At 38.4% G+C, this 24106-nt stretch overlaps 2 protein-coding genes across 6 annotated transcripts; both read right to left on the reverse strand.

Moving 5' to 3' along the window:
* Positions 1-2631: 2631 nt before the first annotated feature.
* On the reverse strand, positions 2632-5926 carry LOC131681389 (zinc finger protein 92-like). Of its 4 annotated transcripts, none has more exons than XM_058962147.1 (4): positions 5221-5923; positions 3673-3884; positions 3238-3605; positions 2632-2844 (listed from the first exon to the last, which is right to left on the reverse strand). In XM_058962147.1, the coding sequence occupies exons 1-4, from the start codon at positions 5254-5256 to the stop codon at positions 2798-2800; spliced, it is 663 nt and encodes a 220-aa protein (XP_058818130.1). In that variant the 5' UTR covers positions 5257-5923; the 3' UTR covers positions 2632-2797. The 4 variants fall into 4 exon arrangements, with proteins under 4 accessions (XP_058818130.1, XP_058818129.1, XP_058818128.1 ...); XM_058962146.1 differs by lacking the exon at positions 2632-2844 and having other exon boundaries at positions 2852-3605; positions 3673-3833; positions 5221-5327; positions 5384-5926; XM_058962145.1 differs by lacking the exon at positions 2632-2844 and having other exon boundaries at positions 2852-3605; positions 5221-5327; positions 5391-5924.
* Positions 5927-11234: 5308 nt separating this feature from the next.
* LOC131681387 (mitochondrial uncoupling protein 4) lies at positions 11235-23567 on the reverse strand. 2 transcript variants are annotated; one of them, XM_058962141.1, is made up of 5 exons: positions 22761-23567; positions 16785-17038; positions 13190-13299; positions 12615-13100; positions 11235-12552 (listed from the first exon to the last, which is right to left on the reverse strand). In XM_058962141.1, exons 2-5 carry the CDS (start codon positions 16974-16976, stop codon positions 12378-12380), a joined length of 963 nt encoding a protein of 320 aa, XP_058818124.1. In that variant the 5' UTR covers positions 16977-17038; positions 22761-23567; the 3' UTR covers positions 11235-12377. The 2 variants fall into 2 exon arrangements, with proteins under 2 accessions (XP_058818124.1, XP_058818123.1); XM_058962140.1 differs by lacking the exon at positions 22761-23567 and adding an exon at positions 22324-22695.
* Positions 23568-24106: the final 539 nt, after the last annotated feature.

Below are 24106 nucleotides of genomic sequence, written 5' to 3' on the forward strand. Positions count from 1 at the left end.
ATCTTCTGTGTGTAAATGCGCGATATTTTGACTAGGCTGTACATTATTTAAATTTTTAATCCCATGATATCAAAAATCATTAGGTTTATCTATTGGAATCGATTCTTAGAAGTATTTTGGGGCGATATGCGCAAAAAATTTGAAAATTTATCGTGAGATGGCTGAATTATATGCGTTTCAAACTGGACCACTTTTCGTTACATACCATTTTTGTAAAATTTGCAAAGTGCACCCCCATATCGAAAACAAAGACGTAGTCCTACGTCAAAATATTATTTACTCAACTAATCGTTAAAGTACGAGGAATACTCCTCTACCAATGTATTTTTTTGAGTTTTGGGATTTTAGTTGATTTATTGGACTTCCTTTGTTTTCACAGCAAATCTGCGTACCTCTAAACTCACGATCGCGTAGCTTATTTTATAACGAATAGCTTTGTTGAAGATCGCGCATTGATTGAAGGCTCCCCCCAAAAAGTTATATAACTTTGAAGACCAACCAATTTTTATGAAATTTCCTATTCTAAGCGTGTTCGAGAAAGAGAGGCAACACATAACTTTACATGAGAATATCTTTTTGTTTTTGTTATTGTTATTTATCAATGTGCAATCGGGCCGTTACAACAACCTATTTCTGCAACCTATGTCCATTAAGTGTACACCTACCGTCTCACCGCTTGACAGTGTGTGCAGTGCGTCATGGTCACACCTATGACCGCGCACCCGGCTTCCCATTAGCGTTTTGGCGGCTCAGCGGCTGTCGTTCCTTGTTGCTCAGGGATACATTGATCCTATACACATCCATGCATACAGGCATACATACGGGTTTACATTCATACATACATACTATTTGGCACAAGTTTATAGCGTGTAACGTCGTGTCATCTAGTCTGTCATCCTATGGAAAATCATCCTACCATCGCATTGGGTTCAACGTCATATTGCAAATTTCGCATTGAATCCGCTTCTGTCTCTTCCTAATCTCCTTTTTTGCTCCTAGGTCCGAAGCAGATCACTCGATTATTAATTGAAACGGTAAACATACTAGCAGTATTAGTCCTTACTTGCGAATACTTTTCCTACAACTGTGCTGTTTCATCTCTATCTTATAATAGAATCCGATTATCCCTGTTCTAGTCAATATACGTATTCATTACATTATGGATCAGGCAAACCCTATTTTTTTTCTATTATTATTATCCTGAGTAGCTAGACCAGTGAAGGCATTTTAGGATTTCACAAAAAGAATCTTTGCTCATGACGGACATACGAAATATTTATCCACTATTCCCCATAAAGTTCGAACCGAATGTCAGCCTGGTTCGATTCGAATGGATCACACCGACCCGAAAGGGTTGCTTATCATTTCTGAGAGCCGGTGTGCTTGGTTGAGTTTAATAATCATAAGAACAAGTCCCAAATAATTAACTATCTCTTAAGTGCCAGTCTTGCACTCCTTTCCTGAACTAGCCTCATACCTACGGTCAAGAGAGTGGACAACTAGTATGATCGACATGTCACCACCCAAGCGAATTGATTAACTTGCAAGTAGGAGCACATATCTACTAACCAGTCAAGAAGACTTCCGAACCAATGAGAATGGACGATGCCAGTCGAAGGCCACAGGCCCAGCGCCATCTCGTACAGTTCCTGAAATTAAGAATTTTGTTAGTGCTACTTACAGATTTTATTTAAATGGTAGTAAGTGTCTCATTCCCTCTTGTTAAACTCGCTTGCCGCTGCTCATCTTTTCCGGCATTTAGACGCCGTCGGTCGACCATCTCATAGAAAAGATCTCTTTATCGGATCCTCAATTTCCGTCGGACCTCGTATGTCTGACGCTCAAGGAGTTCTACTGGCTCGAATATCAACTATCTGAAGCGAAACAGACATTATTTACCACATTAAATATAGTGCCTAATCTTATAATCAACTAGGGCTGTCTGTCGATTGTAGCGCAGAAACGGTGATGGTGTGACCATCGAGAATACGTCAGATAACCTCAATTGACCCCCTTCGACACCAGTTTGGCCTTACCAAACCGTAACGCGGGTGGCGGCGTGAAAACTGCCGAATAGGAGTTGAGAACAGCTTGAAGCAACATCTGATGTTGCTCCAAATGTATGTGATATCCAAGACTGACTTGGATAGTTCCATCGAGCCTAGTTTGCATATCTTACATAACTAGACTCATTCATTCACCCACAACATTATGAGAAAATCGTTTTACTGCAAAATCGGATCAATTTGCAGTCTTCGGCAATGTTGATCCTTACACGTTATGCTATATATCTGCAGATTTTGGGATGCACAAGGTGATATTGGCATTTTGTACTGAATTTGTTTCTATTGCCTATTTTTCATATATGTTCACATACAAACTTGAAAACTCTCGTGCGTGAATTAGAGTTTCCAAAAAAAGCTTTTATTTGACAAATGGTATGTGAAGCCAATTACCCTTTGATTTGAACAAAATTTACTTGGTTTCGTTGTTTCAATTGGCAATTTTGAGTGCTAATCTTGGTTTTACACCTTCAACTGCCCTAAATATGTTTTTTTTTAAATTTACTTCCATTTACTACGTGAAATGTATATGATCTTCAATAAAAAATTGAGGTATGTAGTCATCGTTTTTTTATTTCGCTCTTCAAGTTTGATAAATGCAACACGCAATAGAAAAATGCTGCCATCATTCACTTATCATCCTGCGGCCGATCACTACTATGAGTGAGCTATGTGAATACGACCAATCTTGCCGGGTGAATACATTTACCACAAATTTCACATTCATATATGCTTCATCGTCGGTGTGGGTACGTACCAGATGTTAATATAGATGAAGTTTCTGAAAAAATACTTTATCACATATTTTACATTTAACCAGTCGTTCACTGCAGGGAATGTTTTGCTATTCTGCTGGGTACATGTTTTCCAAATTTATACGGGTGATCGTTGGTGTGGACGGGAACATGGCGCTGCAGACCATATTTGTTGAGGAATCCTTTGCCACATACATCGCATTTATGCGACCGTTCACTACTGTGAATGAGTTTGTGCGTGGTCAAGGTGGACAGACTGTTAAATACTTTGCCACAAATTTCACATTTGTAAGTACGCTCATTAGTGTGGATGTTAACATGCCGCCGCAGATAATTCTTTTGCTTGAATTCTTTGTCACACACCTCGCATTTATGCGGTCGATCACCTCTGTGAATAAGTATGTGCGTGTTCAAGTTACCTGGCAGGGTGAAAGCTTTGTCGCAAATTTCACATTTATATGAGCGCACACCTGTGTGGATGAGTAGATGTCGCTGTAGGTCATTATTACGAAGAAATTTTTTGTCACATATTTCACATTTGTATGGGCTCTCGGTACTGTGGTTGATCATATGTTGCTTCAGTCGTAGCTTTAGCGAGAAATCTTTGCCACATACACCACATTTGTATGGGCGTTCGCCAGAGTGAATGGTAGCGTGTTCCTTTAGAGAAAACTTGCGAGAGAATTCTTTGCCACATACCTCGCAGACGAATAACTTGGTTCCACCGTAGGTTTTCGTGCGCTGCTTCGAATGCATTTCTGCTTGATCGGGTAATGTTAAAAAATCACTGCAGCAAATAATGTTATATTAGGAAAAGGACAGTTTTGATTATTTGAATCTCTTAGTGGATTTACCTTCCAAAATTAGCATCGTCAATGCTATCGATCAGGCTTGTGTTGCTGTCTAAAGTCGACTGTGTCTTTTTGGCCTCCAGATTCTCGGTCTTCACACTTGGCCGTTGATGCTCAAATAAGCTAACAGCAACCTTATCGGACGAGAAAGAATCGTACCCATTCTGTGGAATAGAGGGTTTAGATGCAGTGCCGCTGGCTCTTTCGGTTGTTTCCTGTTTAATTTGGATAATAATTGTTTACTTCAGATTCGTGCAAGCGGGAAACATATTTTTAGTAGGATAGTAATAGATATATAATGTGGCTATGCCACATCGCTCTATCTGTGTGCTATTTTTATTTGTTACTATTCGATTATATCGAGCAAATGAGTTGATAGCGCTTCCGACGGCTGGACTATGGTTGTATGAAAAAATAAAATTTTGCTTTTTGAGTATCTTATAGCTCCCAGAACAACTTTGCAAATTTTATGCTCGATCGGTGAAACTATATTTTTGCGCCCACGGAGAAATCATCTTTTGCAAAATAATTCGTCCAAGAGTCATTCGTTACCTCCTAAAAATAAATAGATGTCTGATTTTTGTAGGAATCAAGGAAACAAAGTCTAGAAGATCGCGAAACGATCTGATGCTTGTGGAAAAAGTTATTAAGCAAAAACCGATTGATGCCCTGAAGATTGATGAAATTTTCACTTTTCATAGCATCATTGCTGCTAACGGTCGAATTATATACAAATTTTTTAACTTTCTCTTATTATGTACAAAAGAAACCTCAATTTATTTCTCAAAACTCTTGCGAATTGGCCAAACATTAAGAGAAGATCAAAACAAAATTGCATATCATTGGACAACCAACAGCAGCCCAAGTAACAATTGCAGTTTTATAGCACACTACAAATGCAATCTAAGTTTTATGTGTAGCTATAAAACTACCATAAAACCTTAATTGTTACTAGGGAGTGGTGCTAGAAAAATGAATATTTTATCAATCGTCAGAGCATCAATCGGTTTCAACTTAATAACTTTTTGCTCAAGCGTCAGATCGTTTCGTGGTTTTCGAGACTTTGTTTCTTTATTAAATTTCCTATCAAAGCCACATAACGATTTATTTTTAGGAAGCAATGGGCGACTCCTGGAGGAATTATTTTGTAAAAGTTAATTTTCCCATGCAAAAACCCCATGTAAACTTTAAACAGCGGGCGCAAAAATATAGTTTCAGGGATCGATCTAAGAATTTGCACAGTTTTTCTAGGACCTAAATGGTACCTAAAAAGTTGCTCGGAGCTGGAATCTAATTTTGTCCCAGCCTAATGGTCACCTTGTCCGGTGGATACTTAGTGACTTTGCGCCGCTTCCATTCCTTGAACTCGATTAAGGCCAAGCCGCATAACATTATCTTTGGTAAGGTTCATTGGTATTTCTCGAAAATTAGATTTTATGAATAATCAAAATTTCCATTTTCATTTTATTCAAAGCAATCACTAAAATAGTATTTTTTAAAAGAATGTGTTTTCCGTGTAAAGGGGAAGAGGCACCTAATGTAAACAATTACCTTGTTTTGGCCCGATAATGCTTTAGCAAGCTCCATTTTAGTCAGGTATTTTATTATACTGCATATTGCATTATATTCCAACAACAGCTAGGATTTGGTAGATAAAGCTATGGAATGATTTAAATATTATTATCACATTATGTTATATTAAACTATATTATACACTATACTGAATTCAAACTAGTCTGCTTTCATATTCCTAGAATACTTGTTCGATTGGTCCTAAAATGACAAGACCAAACAATTCAAAATGGTCTTAATACACAAAACAATAATAAAGGGTGATTTGACATTATTTTTTATAATTTGTTCAGATTTCATCATGCAAAAATATAAGCATGAACAATGTGTTCAAATTTTGGGAATTTCATTTGAAGATGACCATTCGATCAAGCACAACTTTGCAGGTTGCTGCCAAAGAATTATTTTTTCAGACGTTACTCGTGTTTGGTTTAATGGGTATGTAAACAAACAAAACTGCCTATTCGATGTGCGGTGCTGCCGGAGCAGATTCTAGAGACCCCATTGCATGCTAAAACAGTGAATGTGTGGTGCAGTTTGTACTCGAATGGTATCCTGGGCTTCGTTTCCTTCGAAAATGATGCTGGAGCCAACATCAACATCACTGGCGAGCTAGGGCTGGTTGCTGCTAAATGTTCTTACACAAGATTTGGAAGATTTTGGTTTAAACAAGATGGGTAACAAGTCACACAAGGGTTGCAACGATCGATTTATTGAGTACGATAATAAATTGTAATGAAAAACGGCAATACCGGTTAGCTACATTGTCCTTGCGATTTGACGCCTTTCATTTATTTTATTGTTCTACGTCAAGTCTCTTGTCCACATCGACAAACAGCAAACAACTGGTTAAGGCTCGGGTTAACGATTGTTTGTGTGAATGTGAAAGTCTATGTATTGAAGCAGATGAGAATCGTTCTCTAGCTGCATGTTGGACTTACCGGTTCAACCGATTCCGGACGAATGAAACGACCTCAACGATGCTGTGGAAGCCTGACACGCAGGGTTGCTACTATTTTTTAAAGAAAATCTGGCAACCGCAATTTAACACAAATTTTAGCCATCATGGAATTTGCATCAATCGTGTTTTGTTAAAATTGGGAAAATATGACTCAATTTTCCAAAATTTGTGTGCAACAACTTCTATAGTTATAATCTAGGAGTATGAGAGGCTTTTCATTTTGTCTGAAAATTACGTGTTAGTTATCCACTAGAGGGAGAGATATGCGGAGACACCATCTTAAGCCAGTGAAACTGACAAATTCTTGAGCCAGCCGAGCCAATCGATCTTTTTGGGAACCCTGCTAGATTTTAACAAGGGGCCGTTCATATACCACGTGGACAAAAAAAACCTTCATTTTGACCCCCTCCTCTCCCTCCGTGGACATGGGTGGACGATTCCTGTAGCCCAATCCCCCTACCTACGATGTTCACGTGGACTTTCAAAAAAGAAAAATTTGATAACTTAATAAAAATGGGTGACTACTACGATGCAAAATGATTTAATGAAATTCGTTCAAACTTCAACCACAGAATGGCATATATTTCTTTAGCCTTTGTAAAATTTTCATGGAAATATCTCATTTCTGAACGACTTATGATCTTTTATATTTAGGTTTTAAATATTCATCAAAATAATACAAAATTAAAGTAACCTATGGATCCTTGAATTGAAACGCAATTTAAGCATCAAGTTTTGAATTCCAAAAATTAGTGGGATTTGTCCAAGTTGCAGAAGATTGCATCAAGCGATTCAGATTGATTTTTTTGGCTGGGGTCCACTAGGAGATTGATAACAGTCTATTATGTTTCTTTGGACAAAACCAGCCCAGACCAGACAAAACCAGCCATGTGGCATCTAGCGGGTTGCAGTTTCTCAATCAAGAATTGATCCACTGGGTTACTGCTCCCGTAAGAGGCGTAAAAGGCGACTTAAAACAGGAGTACTCAAGTCACGGTGTTTCTCCGTGCCGAGGACTGTGTGGTTGGCATGCCTAAAATATGCCAATCGCCAACGGAGTATCGTGGCTCTTATCCTTGCTGTGTTACGCGAATCTCTGACACAATGGCTGTTTGTTTCTTCGCAAATCGTGGGACTCAAATGATTGTTATGTCCTTAATACCCATTTCGGGATTCACTATAGGCGACTAAAAGCCAACGTGTTTGGTATATTCAAGTTACTTTACAATAAGTGCTGATGATAAAATGTGTAGTGCTGTATTCGAGTATGGTTAGAGTAGCTTAAATTATTCTTCAGCATAAACGTACAGCAACTATGAGTCTACTCAGCCTTGTGCAGGATCGAAAAAGTTCCATAACTTTGGTTCAAGAATCGAATTTCCACAAAGGAAACTTTTATGTTGGGAAACTACTTAATCACGTGAAATGTCTCGTGCATGCATTCTTGCGAATAGTGCTATTGACGCATGTCTTATATCCGACCTCACAACTCGCGCTATTTGTGCTGTCACAGTGTATATAACTGTTGACAATATAAACAAGAATTACGTCTTTTGTCCGGCATATTTGCCACATAATGAGCCATCATCTTCTGCTGATTTCAAAAAGGTTGTATCATACTGTGGCTACAATAGGTTTCCCCTCATAATCAGCGGTAATGCAAATGCCCACCACATAATTCGGGGCAGCTCATATAATAAATTGGAGAATTCTAGTCTAGTCTAGTCTACGCGTACACAGCCAATACATATAGGGATCCTGGAAAATTGCAGACATTTGCCTACAATTTTTCTTGTAAATATTAATGTTTGTGGCACACATCGAATGTGACACAATCATTAAAGCGGCCAGGCCAACTGCGCAGCTTACAAAATGAAGATGATTCAAAATTATACGGCAATCCAATTATTAATTTAAGGAATCAACGAATTATTTTGAACCTCCAATAAGGAATAAACGTGGACAACTATACCGACCGTTCCAATTTGATGGGGGTTTGGTAAATTGTTGGGAAAGACTTGGCTAAGAAGGTCACTCCTTTGGTCTCAAGGTCCTGGGATGGAGTAGAGATTATTAGCTCTATCATGGCTAATGAGCCAAGGTTTTAGTCTCTGAAATATTGATAGAGAAAATTGGGCCACTTCGACGATTGAATCTGAAGGAAAACAAACGACTTCTAGGCCCGATAGTAAAAGAGTCGTGCAAAAAAGCAATCAAGCTTAGAAGTTTTTCTTGATATTGAAGGTGCTTTTGACAGCCTGTCTTTCGAATTCATTTTGGAAGCAGCACGAGATCATGGAGTATCTTTATATATCATAAACTGAATGCACACAATGCTTAGCAACCGACATCTGTGCTCATCGTTAAGACAAGTAGAGATAAGGAGACTGAGTGTCTGCGGATGTCCTCAGGGTGTTTTGTTTAAATAAATGTAAGGTTTTGTCTAATTAAGCTGTTTATTATAAAATTATGTGAAGTCCTTGAGGGAATTTAGTTCGCTAGTTTGTTTTTATAAATTTGCCCATAGACCACGTAGACCGAGAGACCGCAGAAAACGACCCAAATGCTCTAGTGTTCGGTGTACCGTACCCCGCAGTGAAAGTGTCAGTCCGCGTAGTAGTTCGTAATAAGTCGTAACATTGGGTTTCAGACATATGGTTCCGTCAATGATGATTATGTAATGATCATCGGCATTTGCATTAACACACTTTTTGACTTGATATTACAACCCTTACGTGTTGTTGAGCAATGGTGTCTTCATGTTGGCCTATCAGTTAATCCAAGTAAAACATCAATGGTAATTGTAATTTGTTTATTAGGGGCTTTACCCAAATGGTCATTCTCCCGAAACATATTTTCAACGAAGGATTACAACCGGAACTCGTTCGTTGCAGTTCTTTGGCTGAAATAATTGTCGCAGATCAAGTTAAGTACGTTGGGGTAATTCTTGACTCAAAACTTAATTGGACAGCTCGTACTCGACAGGACGTAATTTCGGCAAATCTTGGGGACTCAAAACCAAGTACATTCCGTACTCTTCGGATATTGTCCCTTTCGACTAGCATGTGTTTCGTTCCATGGCGCGTCCAATGCCATCCAATAATGGATCGCGTCGAAGGACGTCTGCTTTTTTCGAGACGGGATCCGAAAATTACCGAAAAGATGGGCGGAAATTGTCGCGAGCAATGGACAATATTTTGAATAATACATCTGAAAGTATTTTTTGACAATAACCTTTATAATTCCAGGAAAAAACGGAGGAAGTTGTACACGTAGTAGGTATTTCGGCTATTTCCCTCAGCTAAGCTCCCTAGGACGAATACAAACTTGTGCAATGAACAAATAATTTGAAACAGATTTTGAATCGGGACGTTTTCACTCGAAATTATCTCAGAATCTGTTTACTTTAGATAGAATATGGGTTTTGTGATCTTCGTTTGTTCCATGGCGCGTCCAATGCCATCCAATAATGGATCGCGTCGAAGGACGTCTGCTTTTTTCGAGACGGGATCCGAAAATTACCGAAGAGATGGGCGGAAATTGTCGCGAGCAATGGACAATATTTTGAATAATACATCTGAAAGTATTTTTTGACAATAACCTTTATAATTCCAGGAAAAAACGGAGGAAGTTGTACACGTAGTAGGTATTTCGGCTATTTCCCTCAGCCAAGCTCCCTAGGACGAATACAAACTTGTGCAATGAACAAATAATTTGAAACAGATTTTGAATAGGGACGTTTTCACTCGAAATTATCTCAGATTCTGTTGACTTTAGATAGAATATGGGTTTTGTGATCTTCTTTTCTCTCTAATGAAACTTCGGGCTTGATACGTACCAGCAAATTCTGCACAAGCTGCTCGTCAATCTCATCGGTTGCTTTCTTCAGTGCCTAGTGATTGAAATAGCATCTTTAATCACCCTTCTCGTTCTGTTTTTGTTGGGCTAATACATTTCGGTAGGACGGAATTCCAGGTACTTTTGGGAGGATTATTTGTCTCTTTCGTCATGATGTCTGCATCATCATTCTACGGTTCACAACAGTAATGATGTAGACATCATTACGAAAGAGACAAATAATCCTCCCAAAACTACCTGGAATTCCGTTCAACCGAAATGTATTAGCTCAACAGAAGATGAAATAGAAGGGTGACTAAGGATGGAACTTGCTGACGACGACGAAACGACAATTCACGTTTTCGGACATTCGTTGATGTATAAATACCTCCTCTTACTGCTATAGTGATGAAAATCGACCACAGCTCCAGATTCGCTTCCAGATCGTCAGGTTCCCGGCATACTTGTTCGCTTATAGAACCTACCTGTAGTGTCTTCCTATATGGGGCCCTATTTTCAAAATCACGTCATCTAGTGGCTAGCAGAAAATTTTCTTGTAGTCACTAGGTGGCATGACTGTGACGGTAGGGCCTATGTAGATTAATGAGTTTCATTAGCGTTGATTTCTATACCTGTCTTGTTATCGTATAAAACTACGGAAGAACTAGTATAGAATAGAGGATTTGAAAATTTAACGATTGTTTTGTATGTAAAATACCAAGATGAGTACCATATATGCAATATGCTTAAGTTTATAGTTCGGGAAACGTGTCACGGGATTTGGGCACCCGTGTATTTCAAATGGAGCCCGGGATTTCAAATACCGTAGCGGGAAATGAGTCAGCACAAAAATGGCGGTTTGCATATAGTGTAAACCCGCCCGCGGAAAACGTCACGTTATTTTAAAACTCTTCACACAAAAAATCAGGCCGGGAACAATTCAACATAAATTCTTTCCGGCGAGAAAAATAGTGTTTTATTAGGTTTAAAATTCGGTGTTATTTTGATACTGTTGATATTTTTTAGAAGCAGCAGAACTTTTGTTTTGACAGTTTGGAGAGATTTCGGCGGAAAATTTTCCCTGGTCGAGTTTTGGCATAAATCCCTTGCGATATATGGTTTTCCGAACTGTAAACTAGCCTTCGGTGTCAGGTCTCGATCAAATGAATTCGAATATTAATACACACACACTATCTTCAAGTCAGTTCATTATTTTATTTCGTATCTCTGCAAGGCAAGTTTCTTTGCTCCGTTGTAGGTGTGAGACTCCTTGGATTATGTTCCAATTATTCAACCGTTATTCAAATGTATATCTAGCTTAGGAGGTTGGGCGGGGTATTACTTACAGTTCTGTACTTATTCACTGTGCGGCACAGTACTGTACCAGTCAGTGGTAGGGGTATTTTTGGCGAACACTATAATTATAATAACTTTGAAAATAATAGTGCAAATACAAAATAAGGTTCTTTGATTATGGTTTGCTGATGTTTGGTATTGTCTCAAGTTGGTTATTTTTAAGTATGGATTAGGGTTGCTAGTTTAATTCAAGGCGGCCTGATCTGTTTTGCACTTGTGAAAAATTTGGCTTCAATTTAATTCAATCAATTAGAATATTTCACACGTAGAAAACGATGCTGGGGTACAAAGACTAAGGCCTAGCAAAATAAAATACCACTATCTTAAATAACAGAACATTTTATCGAGTTTAAGTGGCATGCATTAGATTAAGCACAGATAGATATTAATGGTGAATATTAACCTTCCTGAGGAATTACGTCTGACAATGAATGCTTACTTAAGAACTGTATGCCACAGCATGAATGGTTTTGACGTTACCTGTTCCCGTTGACTGACTTCGATAAGTTTTGAATGGTTGCTACCTCGGACCGCACTGTTCGACATCATATTTAGCCTATAGAAATTGGCTGTATACTTAAATACTAGTAGATGCTATAGACTAAATCACAGATCAAAATTATAGTCTTTCTTCAACACACGGTTCAGAACAAGCAGAGAATACCTAGAAAATGATATGTTTTAGACTATGCAATTGAGTAAAAAAGATCCTTAAGCTGTTGAAGAAAGAACATAATATTTTGTAATCAAATAAACAGTAGCCTGTAACGCAAGTTTAGATGGCACTCTTCGTTTGTGTAATGTTTCTGTGCCGAGAGAAAATATCTTACAAATGTGAGTCTACTGTCTGCTATTGTGCTATCGAATTGTATATTTGTGCCTTCTATTGCACCTGTGGTCTAGCATGTAAACTTTGAACTTGGTAGCTAAAGTTCTCCACATTTTCAACATTGTGAAAAGGCTGGCGATCACCGGTAACATCTTAGTATCCGCCAGCACCAAGACTAGTGCGAATTTGTTCAAAAGAAAGCCAGAACGTCAGTGACCATGGAGCCATGCGGATCCATACAGGTAGAAATCCCTTATACAGTGCAAAGAAACCTTCCTTGGCTATTGTTTGCTGGAGGCAGTCTAGGGATCCTTTGTACAAAAGTCCTCTGAAATAATGAAACAATTCAAATTAAACTGCTTCGACGAAACAGATTCAACCGAAACTAACCTTCCCTCTAAATCGGTGGGTTGATTCATGACTCTAGTCTTGACCACATCTGCGGGTGTACCCATAGTAGCGGCAACCAATCCGGCGCAAATCGAAGAGATAATATGCACCAGATGACAATCGGGCAAACCTGACCTTTTCATTACGAAGCGTTTGACCGTATCGTAGGTAGTTAGATCCCCCAAATTAACCAGTGCTGCACGCTGCACATTCGGAACGCTGCCCTTCCACAGACCGGCAATCCCACCGCGACTTACAATTTCGCGGAATGCGTGAGCTGCCCCGTGCACTCTAGGTTCTAACCCCAGCAAGCGCCGCTTGCCTTCCATCTGGATGTGAACTTTGACCAAATCGGCCGGCGAGGCCAACCACTGTGCCAAAGCACCGGCTCCGACACCAGCCAGTGCAGATTTCCACAGCACAAAATCGTTGTTATTGTTGCGAAGTTTCTTTCTCAGATTATCGTACGTCACGATGCGGACTCCACTGGATAGAACAATAGATAGATGGTAAAAATGAACGATTTTTTTCTAATTGGCAGGTCAATATTTGTATTCGTGACGATAGTATCCTACCTGTAAACCAAGTGGCGATATAGAGCCGGTGTTACGCCCTGCCACAACTTCATAGCTCCTTCCTCGCGAACGATACCGCTGGCGGTGGCTAGCATACCACGATATTTTACCTGAAAGGAGGAAATGGAAAATTGAACTTTTTTTTAAGAATGGTAGTCTCATGGTTAACGATTTATTGAAAAAGTATGTAAAAATTAACGCTAGATTATCGGTACACATTATTTTGTTCCAGGTCCTAAGAGTAGGAATGGACCGTTAACAGTGATATACATTTCATAAATTGTATGTGATCAGTGAATATATGAAGTCTTGGCCATCTTTTTCGACAGACCAAGCAGACGATTTTTAGTCTACAAGATAGTTGGCAGGGATAGAACATCCTGGCTGCGGCTCGAGCATGCGACGTGTCGCTTATAAGATCAGTGCTCTGCCACAGAGAACAGACTTCTACGTTCGAACAAAAACAAATGTGGACAATTCCAATATCCCTAACACCTTCTAACAATGTTCACGTGGACTTTTTCGATTGTTTGTCGGATTACTAAATAAAAATTGCGGGCAAAATTATTAAATAGGATGCGCATAGGATAGCTGGATAGCTTATTCTGTCAGGTGTCAGATGTGAAAAATGTTGAGTAAAAGTAAGATGTCGAAACTAGAGAGTAATCGGTTAGTCGCAAGCGTAGTAATAGTTCGTTCGGTTAGAAACAAGTTTAGTGAAAAATGCGATTTTTATTTTTGGAAAAGCAAAGTATGCAAAGTGGCTTTTTGTGACAAAGTTCTCATGTACAGAAAATTTCATTAAAATCTGAGAGGGTGCTGCCAACATTTGTTCGAGTTGGCGCGAAATTCGTCAGTAACATAATTTAAAATTCTCATATAAAACGACAGAATATAAACCATATCACATTCATTGCTAATATTATTAACTAGTGTAATTTTTCTAAAACAAAATGTAATGTGTGACATCGTCCTAGGCGGTCACACATCAAATGTTTTACTAACTAAATGAGTCAAAAATTATTCAAATATTTTCTGAATTTCTGAGTTTAGTGATCCTGGTTCACTAACGCCCATTTTGGGCATTTACGATGGATCCGGCAGTGAGAAATCCCTGAATTAAATACACATCTCTTTCTCCGAAATGGAGAAATTTTACACAAACTCAATCTCAAATGAAAGTTATCCTTACTAACTGCTGTCGAATTTCATTTGGATCAGGGCGATAGTTCCAGAGTAATGAGTTGAAGAGTGCGGTCACACATCGTCGCTGTTGTGCTATCTTATGACAAACGCCATTTTGGGAAAACCTACGTTAGATATGCTACATTGCTTATCTGAAAAATATTGCGATAAACGTGATGAGAAATTTGAGTTTTTTGCTGCAAAAACTGTGTTTTGGGATTGGCTCAAGTTATATTGAAGTTTTCGGTGCTTTTATGTGTAAATATATCTTAGGAACACAAAGGCTTAACAGTTCTCAAAAGAAAATACATGTACTGCGAGAAAAATGCAGTTTTACTTTTAAACTGGAAATATTACATGTTTTGCAACAACTATTATTATGATTTCTAGATCCCTTGGCCAATTCCCTTTAAAATGCATGTCACCGATTGTTTTTAGACCAAAGACCAAAGCCGAAGTTGTGAATAAAAGTTAATAATTCGTATAGAAAATTTTCCATGCACCCGAACAGAAGAAAATAACTGCGGAATACTAAGTTCAGGTATTCCATACCAACGACTTTATACCAAAAAGGTCTACATAAGAGGTAGAATACTAAAAATAATAACACAGACGCGTTCTTCGAATAACTATTTGATAATGAAACGAGTTATTATAATACCTGAATAATAATAAAACATTTTTCAACCTTCCAATAAATTCACTGGTTGGAGGTATTCATTAAGGTATTGTTTTGGTATTTGTAAAAATCACCGGAGCACATTAATAATACTAAAATAAAGTATTACATCTCATTGAGATATTAAGCAGATATTAAAAAATGTTTCTCAATACCTGTTTAATACCTCAATTAGGTATAATAATCAATATAATAATCAACAGATCTTGGTAATATTTAAGAGATTAATACAGAACACAGAATTATAAATAGTCTTTTCTGATTTTTTTTTCTAGCATTTTTCAGTTTCAAGATATTCGACCTCAAACTTTCAAAATCGTTCTTCTCGAAATGTGCTAAATGAAGCTTGTCATAAGATAGCACAACAGTGACGACATAAAATTCCCTAAACCTCTTATATAAAAAGCGCTCTGAAATCCACTCGTTTTTCTCAGAGATAGCTGGGTCGATTTCAACAATATAATATTCAAATGAAACGTGTAACATCGCTATAGTCTGCTATTAGTTTTTCTGTATCAAAGCTCTGGTTCCGGAGTTACCGGTTAAATAGTGCGGTTGCACATCGAATTCTTATATAAACGGGTATAACCTTGCCATCTAAATGACTAGGATATGGGATTCTGGCTCACTGACGCCCATTCAAATCATCTTTGATAACCTGCGATGGAATGGATAACTCGATTTTAGCAAATTTAGTTTCTAATGGAAGGCCCCAAGAACAATGAAAAGTGTAGTATTTGTATCAGCTGCTGTTGAATTTCATTTCGATCGGACTTCTGGTTCCGGAGTTATGAGTTAAAGAGTACAGTTACACATGAAATTTTCATGAGCTGTTTTTCCTTGAAACGATGTTGATTGACATAACAAAACCTGGTAATATCAACCAATTTATATATGAATGATAGGATTATAAAAATCAAATCACTGAAGTATGAATTAGTTCATACTACATGTTGCAATAAATCTCTAATTTTGCAGTTTTATTTAGCAGAGATAATATTAACACAATCTAAATTTTTGTCTTCTGCTGATGGGGGTCGAGCTTAGGCAGCATAACTACCCTATCAGCATAAGACAAAAGTTAAGCCCGTAAGGTATTAAGCCTGTCCTAGTGACCCTGCCACTTCTAGTTTTCCGAACTGTATACTTCACATCCTTGCTCTCACTTGAGTACTAGGGCTTTAAATTTTCATAACTTTCCTTACCCAGTAATATCTAGCTAATTGAATGTTGTTAAAATCTAAACTGTTATGACATATAACCCTTAATGTTGTCACGGTTCAAAACTATACCAAATCTCCGTTTTACCAAATGACCGGCAGTATGATCAGCTCCCAAAAATTACGCCAAATGTCTTTTATAGAAAATGATCTGCTTCCCACCAATGTCCAAGCGAAACCGTGCATATTTAGTTGTACTTTTGTCTGTGACACTATCTAATTTCGCGATTAGATAACCAGAGCTCGTGCTCAATTCAGCGTTTATCACAAACAAATCTCATTGTTTTTGTTTTGAAATAGCGTGACTACTAGCACTTGACGTATTGAACATGTCTCAGACTTATCTAAAGCTGACCCCACACGAGCAGAAATATTTCCCATAATGCAATCTATTGAGCAATATATTGATGGTGTGAATTTGTCAAAAAAAAACTCTCCATCTGATATCAAATCCATGTAGCACCCTAGGCAACAATCACAATCTTAACACGCTACTATCAAATGTACTGACCTTCTTAATCGCACCAGCCGCCACGGCCGCTGATTCGCCTTGAATCTGTAGTCGAGTTTTTGTCAAATCCAGCGGGTATGTCACCGTTTCGGCAATACTGGCCGCAAACACCGAAATCAAATAAGTACACCAGAATGAGTCCGCGTAGTGGTACTTCACCGGACGCATCTCGGTCCGGGTAGTCTGCTGCATGGTGCCTGCCGTGGTGCTGCTATTACTGCCACCACCACCAATTTCCGGAACGACTTTGTCGGCTAAAATAAAAGCAATTCGTTCGTTAGATTTTTCTACGATTGGAAGAGGATTTATGTTTCAGGCTATAGTTGTTAGTCGTTAGCTATAATGCTGACAATACAGTGGAAATACAGAAAAGCTTTTGTAACCTTTACTGGTGAAACTCATTATCGCGACTGACGAGTCGTTGTTGATGGGCACGTCTTCGCCATCATCATTCGATTCAGGGGCGAGTGACGAAACAGCTGATGATAATAGAGAAGGCGATGTTGTCGAACACAGACTTACAAAAAAAAATGAAACACACCTGACGGACGGTGAGTTGGTTTATGTAATTCGGTACTGATAAGACATGGACACCAAATTTACCAACATTCTCTCGACATCAGTGCTGACAGTATGGCGCGACGCGATGCGTTGATCTGCTGCCTCGATACACGTGGCATTAAATCGGTTAAAATTAAATAGTTTTTTTTAAGTTGCCATTGTCCTATTTGAAAGTTGAATTAGATCACATAAGCGGCTTTCATTGAATCGTAATAAACTTTAACTGTTGATTCAATGATTACCAATAGACTACCTTTAGCTTATGCGCCTCTGGAGTGAACAATAATTCGCATTTAGGGTAGATGAACCCTTATACGTCTCATTGGTCATGCTAAAACAACAAACTAACAGACATAACAGTCATTTTAAATATATTTTTAGTTGGGATTGTGGCCACATATGCGATTATTGTGCCACTAATATATGCGCAAGTGTACGGGGGGACAGACCACTAGTAACAAAATATCTTCGAGCCTGAGGGATTATCCATTTGCAAATGATGGATGGGAATGCGTATAAAAGGTGGAGCTAGTGTTCTGGAAAAATTGGCAGTTCGATATTTCTTGAAGGAATTTCCTCATAGTGTTATGTCTGTTAGTCTGTAGTAAAACATTACTTCATTTGATTTCGTGGTCAGCTACTGCATTACACTTTTTCTTGGCTTCATTCTTAAGCTGCTACACATTAACAAATCTTCGGTGAAATAAATGTTAATTATTTGTGTTTGTGAAAAGCCAAATTAGAATCCGCTTCATTTTCCATCATTTCAGCCATCGAACAGAGATAGCCGACGCTGCTCTAAAACGTACGCGATAGAAATATTTTATTATATTTGACCGACTCTTTCAATATATTAATCCCATTTGAATGTAATATAATCAATATATTCAAGACATCTGTATTAAATATAATCTAATAAAAATACTATAATATAATAATCCATTTATTTGTTAAAGTTTTTTTCAATAAATGGACAATTGTGAATATGTCTGCTCCATGGGAAGGGGATTAGCTGAATTAGGGAATGTCTACCCTATATTTCCTGCGAAACCAGTGTCATTAAATATCTATGTGTCTATGGTCGAATCATAGCAGGCGGCAGACGCTTCCAACGCATTAATAAAGTTAAAAATGACATTGTGTTTGTTTGGCTATACCACATGTTTTGCCTTTCTCAATAGAAAGGTATTGCAATTGCTCTGAAAACCGACCTTTTAACGGAGGCCCGGAGGGCCGAGTTACATATACCATTCGATTCAGTTCGTCGAGTTCGGCAAATGTCTGTGTGTGTATGTATGTGTGTATGTATGTATGTGTGTATGTATGTATGTGTGTATGTATGTATGTGTGTGTGTATGTGTGTGTGTATGTGACCAAAAATGTCACTCATTTTTCTCAGAGATGGCTGAACCGATTTTGACAAACTTAGTCTCAAATGAAAGGTGCAACGTTCTCATAGGCTGCTATTGAATTTCTAATGGATCCGACTTCCGGTTCCGGAATTACAGGGTGATAAGTACGAACACGCAGAAAATGTCGATTTTAATAAATTCTGCAATGAATGTATAAAGGTGAAAAATTTTCCAAAATATGACCACAACTGCTTCGATTTGTAGTATTAGGTCACTAACATCCATTCAAAGTCTATTTGGCCACATTGGCCACCATCCTCGGTTCCGGAAGCCCCGGCGGAAGTATCTAAATTCAGAATAACAGTCACATCGGTTTCTCGGAGATGGCTAGACCGATTCGACTAAACTTGGCCTCAAATGAAAGGTATTGCGTCCCCGTAAATGGTTATTTAATTTCATCCCGATCCGACTTCCGGTTCCGGAGTTACAGGTTGTGGCGTGCGATCACATAGCAAATTGTGATTCAAACCGATACTCCGATGAAAGCAAAAAAGGTAAAAATTTCGCTAAAATGTCTCTCAAACAACTTAAATTTGCTGTTCTAGGTCACCGACGGCCAACCAAACTTTCGTTGACTACATTAACCACCATAGACGGTTCCGGAAGTGCCCGGGAAAAGCGGCCATCTTTCAAAATTTACGAACTCACATCAGTTTCCCGGAAATGGTTGGGCCAATTTTCACAAACTTAGTCCCAAATGATAGCTATAATATCCCCATAGATGTCTATAAAATTTCGTACGGATCGCTTATATGGTTCCGGAAATATAGACTAAACCGTCCGGTCACATATGAAATTCCCATATAAGCCGGAACTCAAATTTTTTTTCAAAGGGGGGACCTCATGAAATTTCAGAAATCGAATTCGTATTTTTGATGCCAAACATCTTTAAAATGCATGAAACGTCGAGATTTTATGTTATCTCGAAAAATTTTTTTTTTATAAAAATCGACTTTTTGGGACTTTGCCGATTTCGCACCTTTTTGCCTTTCTCAATAGAAAGGTATTGCAATTGCTCTGAAAACCGACTTTTTAACGGAGGCCCGGAGGGCCGAGTGACATATACCATTCGATTCAGTTCGTCGAGTTCGGCAAATGTCTGTGTGTGTGTATGTATGTGTGTGTGTATGTGTGTGTGTATGTGACCAAAAATGTCACTCATTTTTCTCAGAGATGGCTGAACCGATTTTGACAAACTTAGTCTCAAATGAAAGGTGCAACGTTCTCATAGGCTGCTATTGAATTTCTAATGGATCCGACTTCCGGTTCCGGAATTACAGGGTGATAAGTACGAACACGCAGAAAATGTCGATTTTAATAAATTCTGCAATGAATGTATAAAGGTGAAAAATTTTCCAAAATATGAACACAACTGCTTCGATTTGTAGTATTAGGTCACTAACATCCATTCAAAGTCTATTTGGCCACATTGGCCACCATCCTCGGTTCCGGAAGCCCCGGCGGAAGTATCTAAATTCAGAATAACAGTCACATCGGTTTCTCGGAGATGGCTAGACCGATTCGACTAAACTTGGCCTCAAATGAAAGGTATTGCGTCCCCGTAAATGGTTATTTAATTTCATCCCGATCCGACTTCCGGTTCCGGAGTTACAGGTTGTGGCGTGCGATCACATAGCAAATTGTGATTCAAACCGATACTCCGATGAAAGCAAAAAAGGTAAAAATTTCGCTAAAATGTCTCTCAAACAACTTAAATTTGCTGTTCTAGGTCACCGACGGCCAACCAAACTTTCGTTGACTACATTAACCACCATAGACGGTTCCGGAAGTGCCCGGGAAAAGCGGCCATCTTTCAAAATTTACGAACTCACATCAGTTTCCCGGAAATGGTTGGGCCAATTTTCACAAACTTAGTCCCAAATGATAGCTATAATATCCCCATAGATGTCTATAAAATTTCGTACGGATCGCTTATATGGTTCCGGAAATATAGACTAAACCGTCCGGTCACATATGAAATTCCCATATAAGCCGGAACTCAAATTTTTTTTCAAAGGGGGGACCTCATGAAATTTCAGAAATCGAATTCGTATTTTTGATGCCAAACATCTTTAAAATGCATGAAACGTTGAGATTTTATGTTATCTCGAAATTTTTTTTTTTTTATGAAAATCGACTTTTTGGGACTTTGCCGATTTTGCACCTTTTTTCAGTTCAATATTACCGTGGCTGTTTTTTCTTTTTCAAAATTTTAGAACTCGAATAATGATTTATTTTCCTGTATATAGTTGTCATGTGATGTATAATAATAAAATGTAATATATGCATTTAAAAGCTTTTAATGAATATAAACAACGCACACATTCTCGTGATTCATGATTGAGAAAGGCACAATTGCACCGCTAGGTGGATTAAAATAGGTTTTTTATTCTCTGTCTGGTTTTGTTTGTTCGGCAACGGTTTTTGCGCCTTAACCAACTTGCTTTTTTCAACCAACCAATAATGTTATCTTGTATGACGCACGAGACCAAACCGGTCGGTCCTATAGTGACGAGCCTCTTTTTTCAATTTCAGAATGAAGTTCATACGGCTTCTATTGTCGATGTGTGTATAGTTTGAACGCTATTTTTCGTTACCATTATGTGAGGAAACAAATGCAAAAACGGCCCAACTGACAAAAATTCAAAAAGATTTTTTTACTTATTATATTTGCGTTTGGCCTTAACTTTTAATCAAAAAAATTCAATACGAGATTGCTTTTGAAAACATTTTATCTCAATTTAAAAAATGTCTCTGTTGTATCTCGAAATACGCTTATTGTAGTTGAGCCGTTCTTGCATCAAATCGCTTATGTACGTACATATGTATGAAATGAGCAGCAGAAATCGCGTCTTATACTGGTCTAGAATCTCGAATACGGAAGTTGTTTATATTTAGTAGTTCATCATTGTTATGAGTCCCTCAAAATATGATGTTTTCTGTGACAACTATGGTTCAAAAAGACATTTTCAATATCCATGAATATTATCTAAGTCGAGCTTCTCTCGTTTTTTTGGTGTTCAGTGTCATGAATTGCACCATCGAATAAAAATGCAATCGATTTTGTTGACACGTGGATAAAGCTGAGCGCCGACGTGTATCTTGGCAGATCTAAAGCCACTAATATGTTGCCGTGTGGTTTTGGTGTATTATTTCTCCTTCGATGCCTTAATATGTATTGTATCACTTGTACACGTTTTTCATTGTTTATACTCATATACATATATGCTACTGGGAAACTGTCCACCATCGAGAATGTGCAATCTCATAACATATTTTTAGTTTTGTCATACATACTTCTCAGTCTGTTGCCAAAAACGGCTCCTAAAAATAACCAGCAAATCAACGAATTGTCATTTGAATTTCGCTATAAATTAGCTGCAACACTTTAGTAGATTACAACTCTGCATTTTTGGATTTGGTAGGTAGTCAAATTTTGGAATTTTTCCATTGGTAAATGTATCACGAAATTAGCACTTCTCTGATTGATAATGTATTCATTGGAAGTCAATTTAGAGCAAAAATACCCAATTCGCGAATTAGATAAACAATCGCACAAAACTCACTTGTATCGGCCGCCTGCATGTTCAAATTTTGCATTTAATGTTCGGAAACAGTACATACAATAATCTACCCAGCTGCCTGGATAAGTAGGTATGCTAATTCAACAATATACGCAAGGACACAGGTAGATGCGAGGCGCACTAAATACTGGCGGATATCAGCAGCAGCAGCAGCGATCAGCTGCTCAGCGATTTAGTAACTGAATTAATTACACCCCACAGACAGTAGGCGGCTATTGGCTAGACCGAAGCAGTCAATGGATGTTGTAGCAGACATATTGAACGGAACTTGTTTATAAATAAAAGGAACCTTCACCTTCAGTGCCTAACCAGTGAAAGGGGGTGGTGAATGTATTAGATAAAAGTGTGCCAATATCTCAGTTAGGATTATGTAAGGCGTTTTGTTTTGATGTTAAACATATCTATGTATTTGTGCATACCTTAAAGGATCTGCTGTAGATTGAAATGGATTTTCAGCGTACGTATAATATCTTCACGATCCCAACAACGCCAGTCCACTGATATCGACCAGAGTGAAGCTGAAAAGTGCAACGACTCAGCGAATTGGGGTCGCTTTCCGCTTACAAAGACAGGATACGCACAGATTGTTTGGTGCGCTGAAACGGACGGTGCTTCGGGTGATAGTTGTTGCACTATTGCACGCTTTCCACTATGGCAGCCGTGGTATGAGTGTGTGTACGTCGACGAGAAGGCTTGTTTGGAAATAGTTATTCCTCCATATTTATGCAATGAGGCCACCAAGCATGATTATGTAATTGAGACCGTTGTCTTGGCCCTTCTGCGTCGTCGTGGACTAGAAGCGTATGTGATATCGGTAGGATTTTCACTCGGCTCGATCTGGATCACGGGATTCATTCAAAGCTCAGGAATCAGGAATTGCCCTCGTAAACAGTACACTTGCACGATTTAAGTTCTCACAGTGTGAGACGAAATAAATTTGAAAATGCAATAATATTAAACCAAAAACTTGCTCCTTTTCTGCTCGAATAAGGCCGGAACAAAACCTTATAAGTAGTCTATTAAAAAGCTTTTCCTCAGATTGATAATTAGCACGTATTGTTTGCTTATTGCCATTGTATGCGGTCCTTTGGCGCACTGAGGAATGCTCATATAAATTCCTAAAAAGCTTTTCTGGAACGCTATCAATTTTTTCACTTTAGATATCTAGACATGGCGGAGCTGAATCAAAACAACAAACACCGATCCGACTATGTGTACATTCACGAGAGAACTAAAGCGAGTTTGACTGCTACAAATAGAGACAGCTGAAACGGCCATCGTTGAAAACATGCAGGTAGGTGAGAGAGGAATCTACCGCTACGTGTGTTGGTAACCGAGGGATAGAAAATTTGTCTGCAAGTACCTACATAAATTCAATAGTGTAATTAGTTTTTAATAGTTATACATTTTGTTCCCTTCTTCTAAAGCAGTCTGTGACAGCCTACATAATCCAGCGATCAAGAAGATCGAATGTTAGATTTAAATTTCATCAAAATCGTTCAGGGATCCATGATGGTGTTTCTGGTTAGTTGTACCTGGATCAGCGGCTTTTCCGGTTACTACTACGCGTAAATGTTGGTTTAGGCAAGTAAGATGAATAAATAGAAATATGAACTTTCCTTTGAGCTGTTACTATTATCTATATACTGAAGTTATTTCAATTATTTTGATTACATTCCGCTGCCAGGAACGACGCGCGCGTGTCATCCGTTGTAGGTCCGTCATACTAAGTCAGTTTTCCCTGGTAATGCCTATTTTATACCGC

The sequence above is a fragment of the Topomyia yanbarensis genome, chromosome 2 (assembly GCF_030247195.1).
Source record: "Topomyia yanbarensis strain Yona2022 chromosome 2, ASM3024719v1, whole genome shotgun sequence".
NCBI lineage: Eukaryota > Metazoa > Arthropoda > Insecta > Diptera > Culicidae > Topomyia > Topomyia yanbarensis.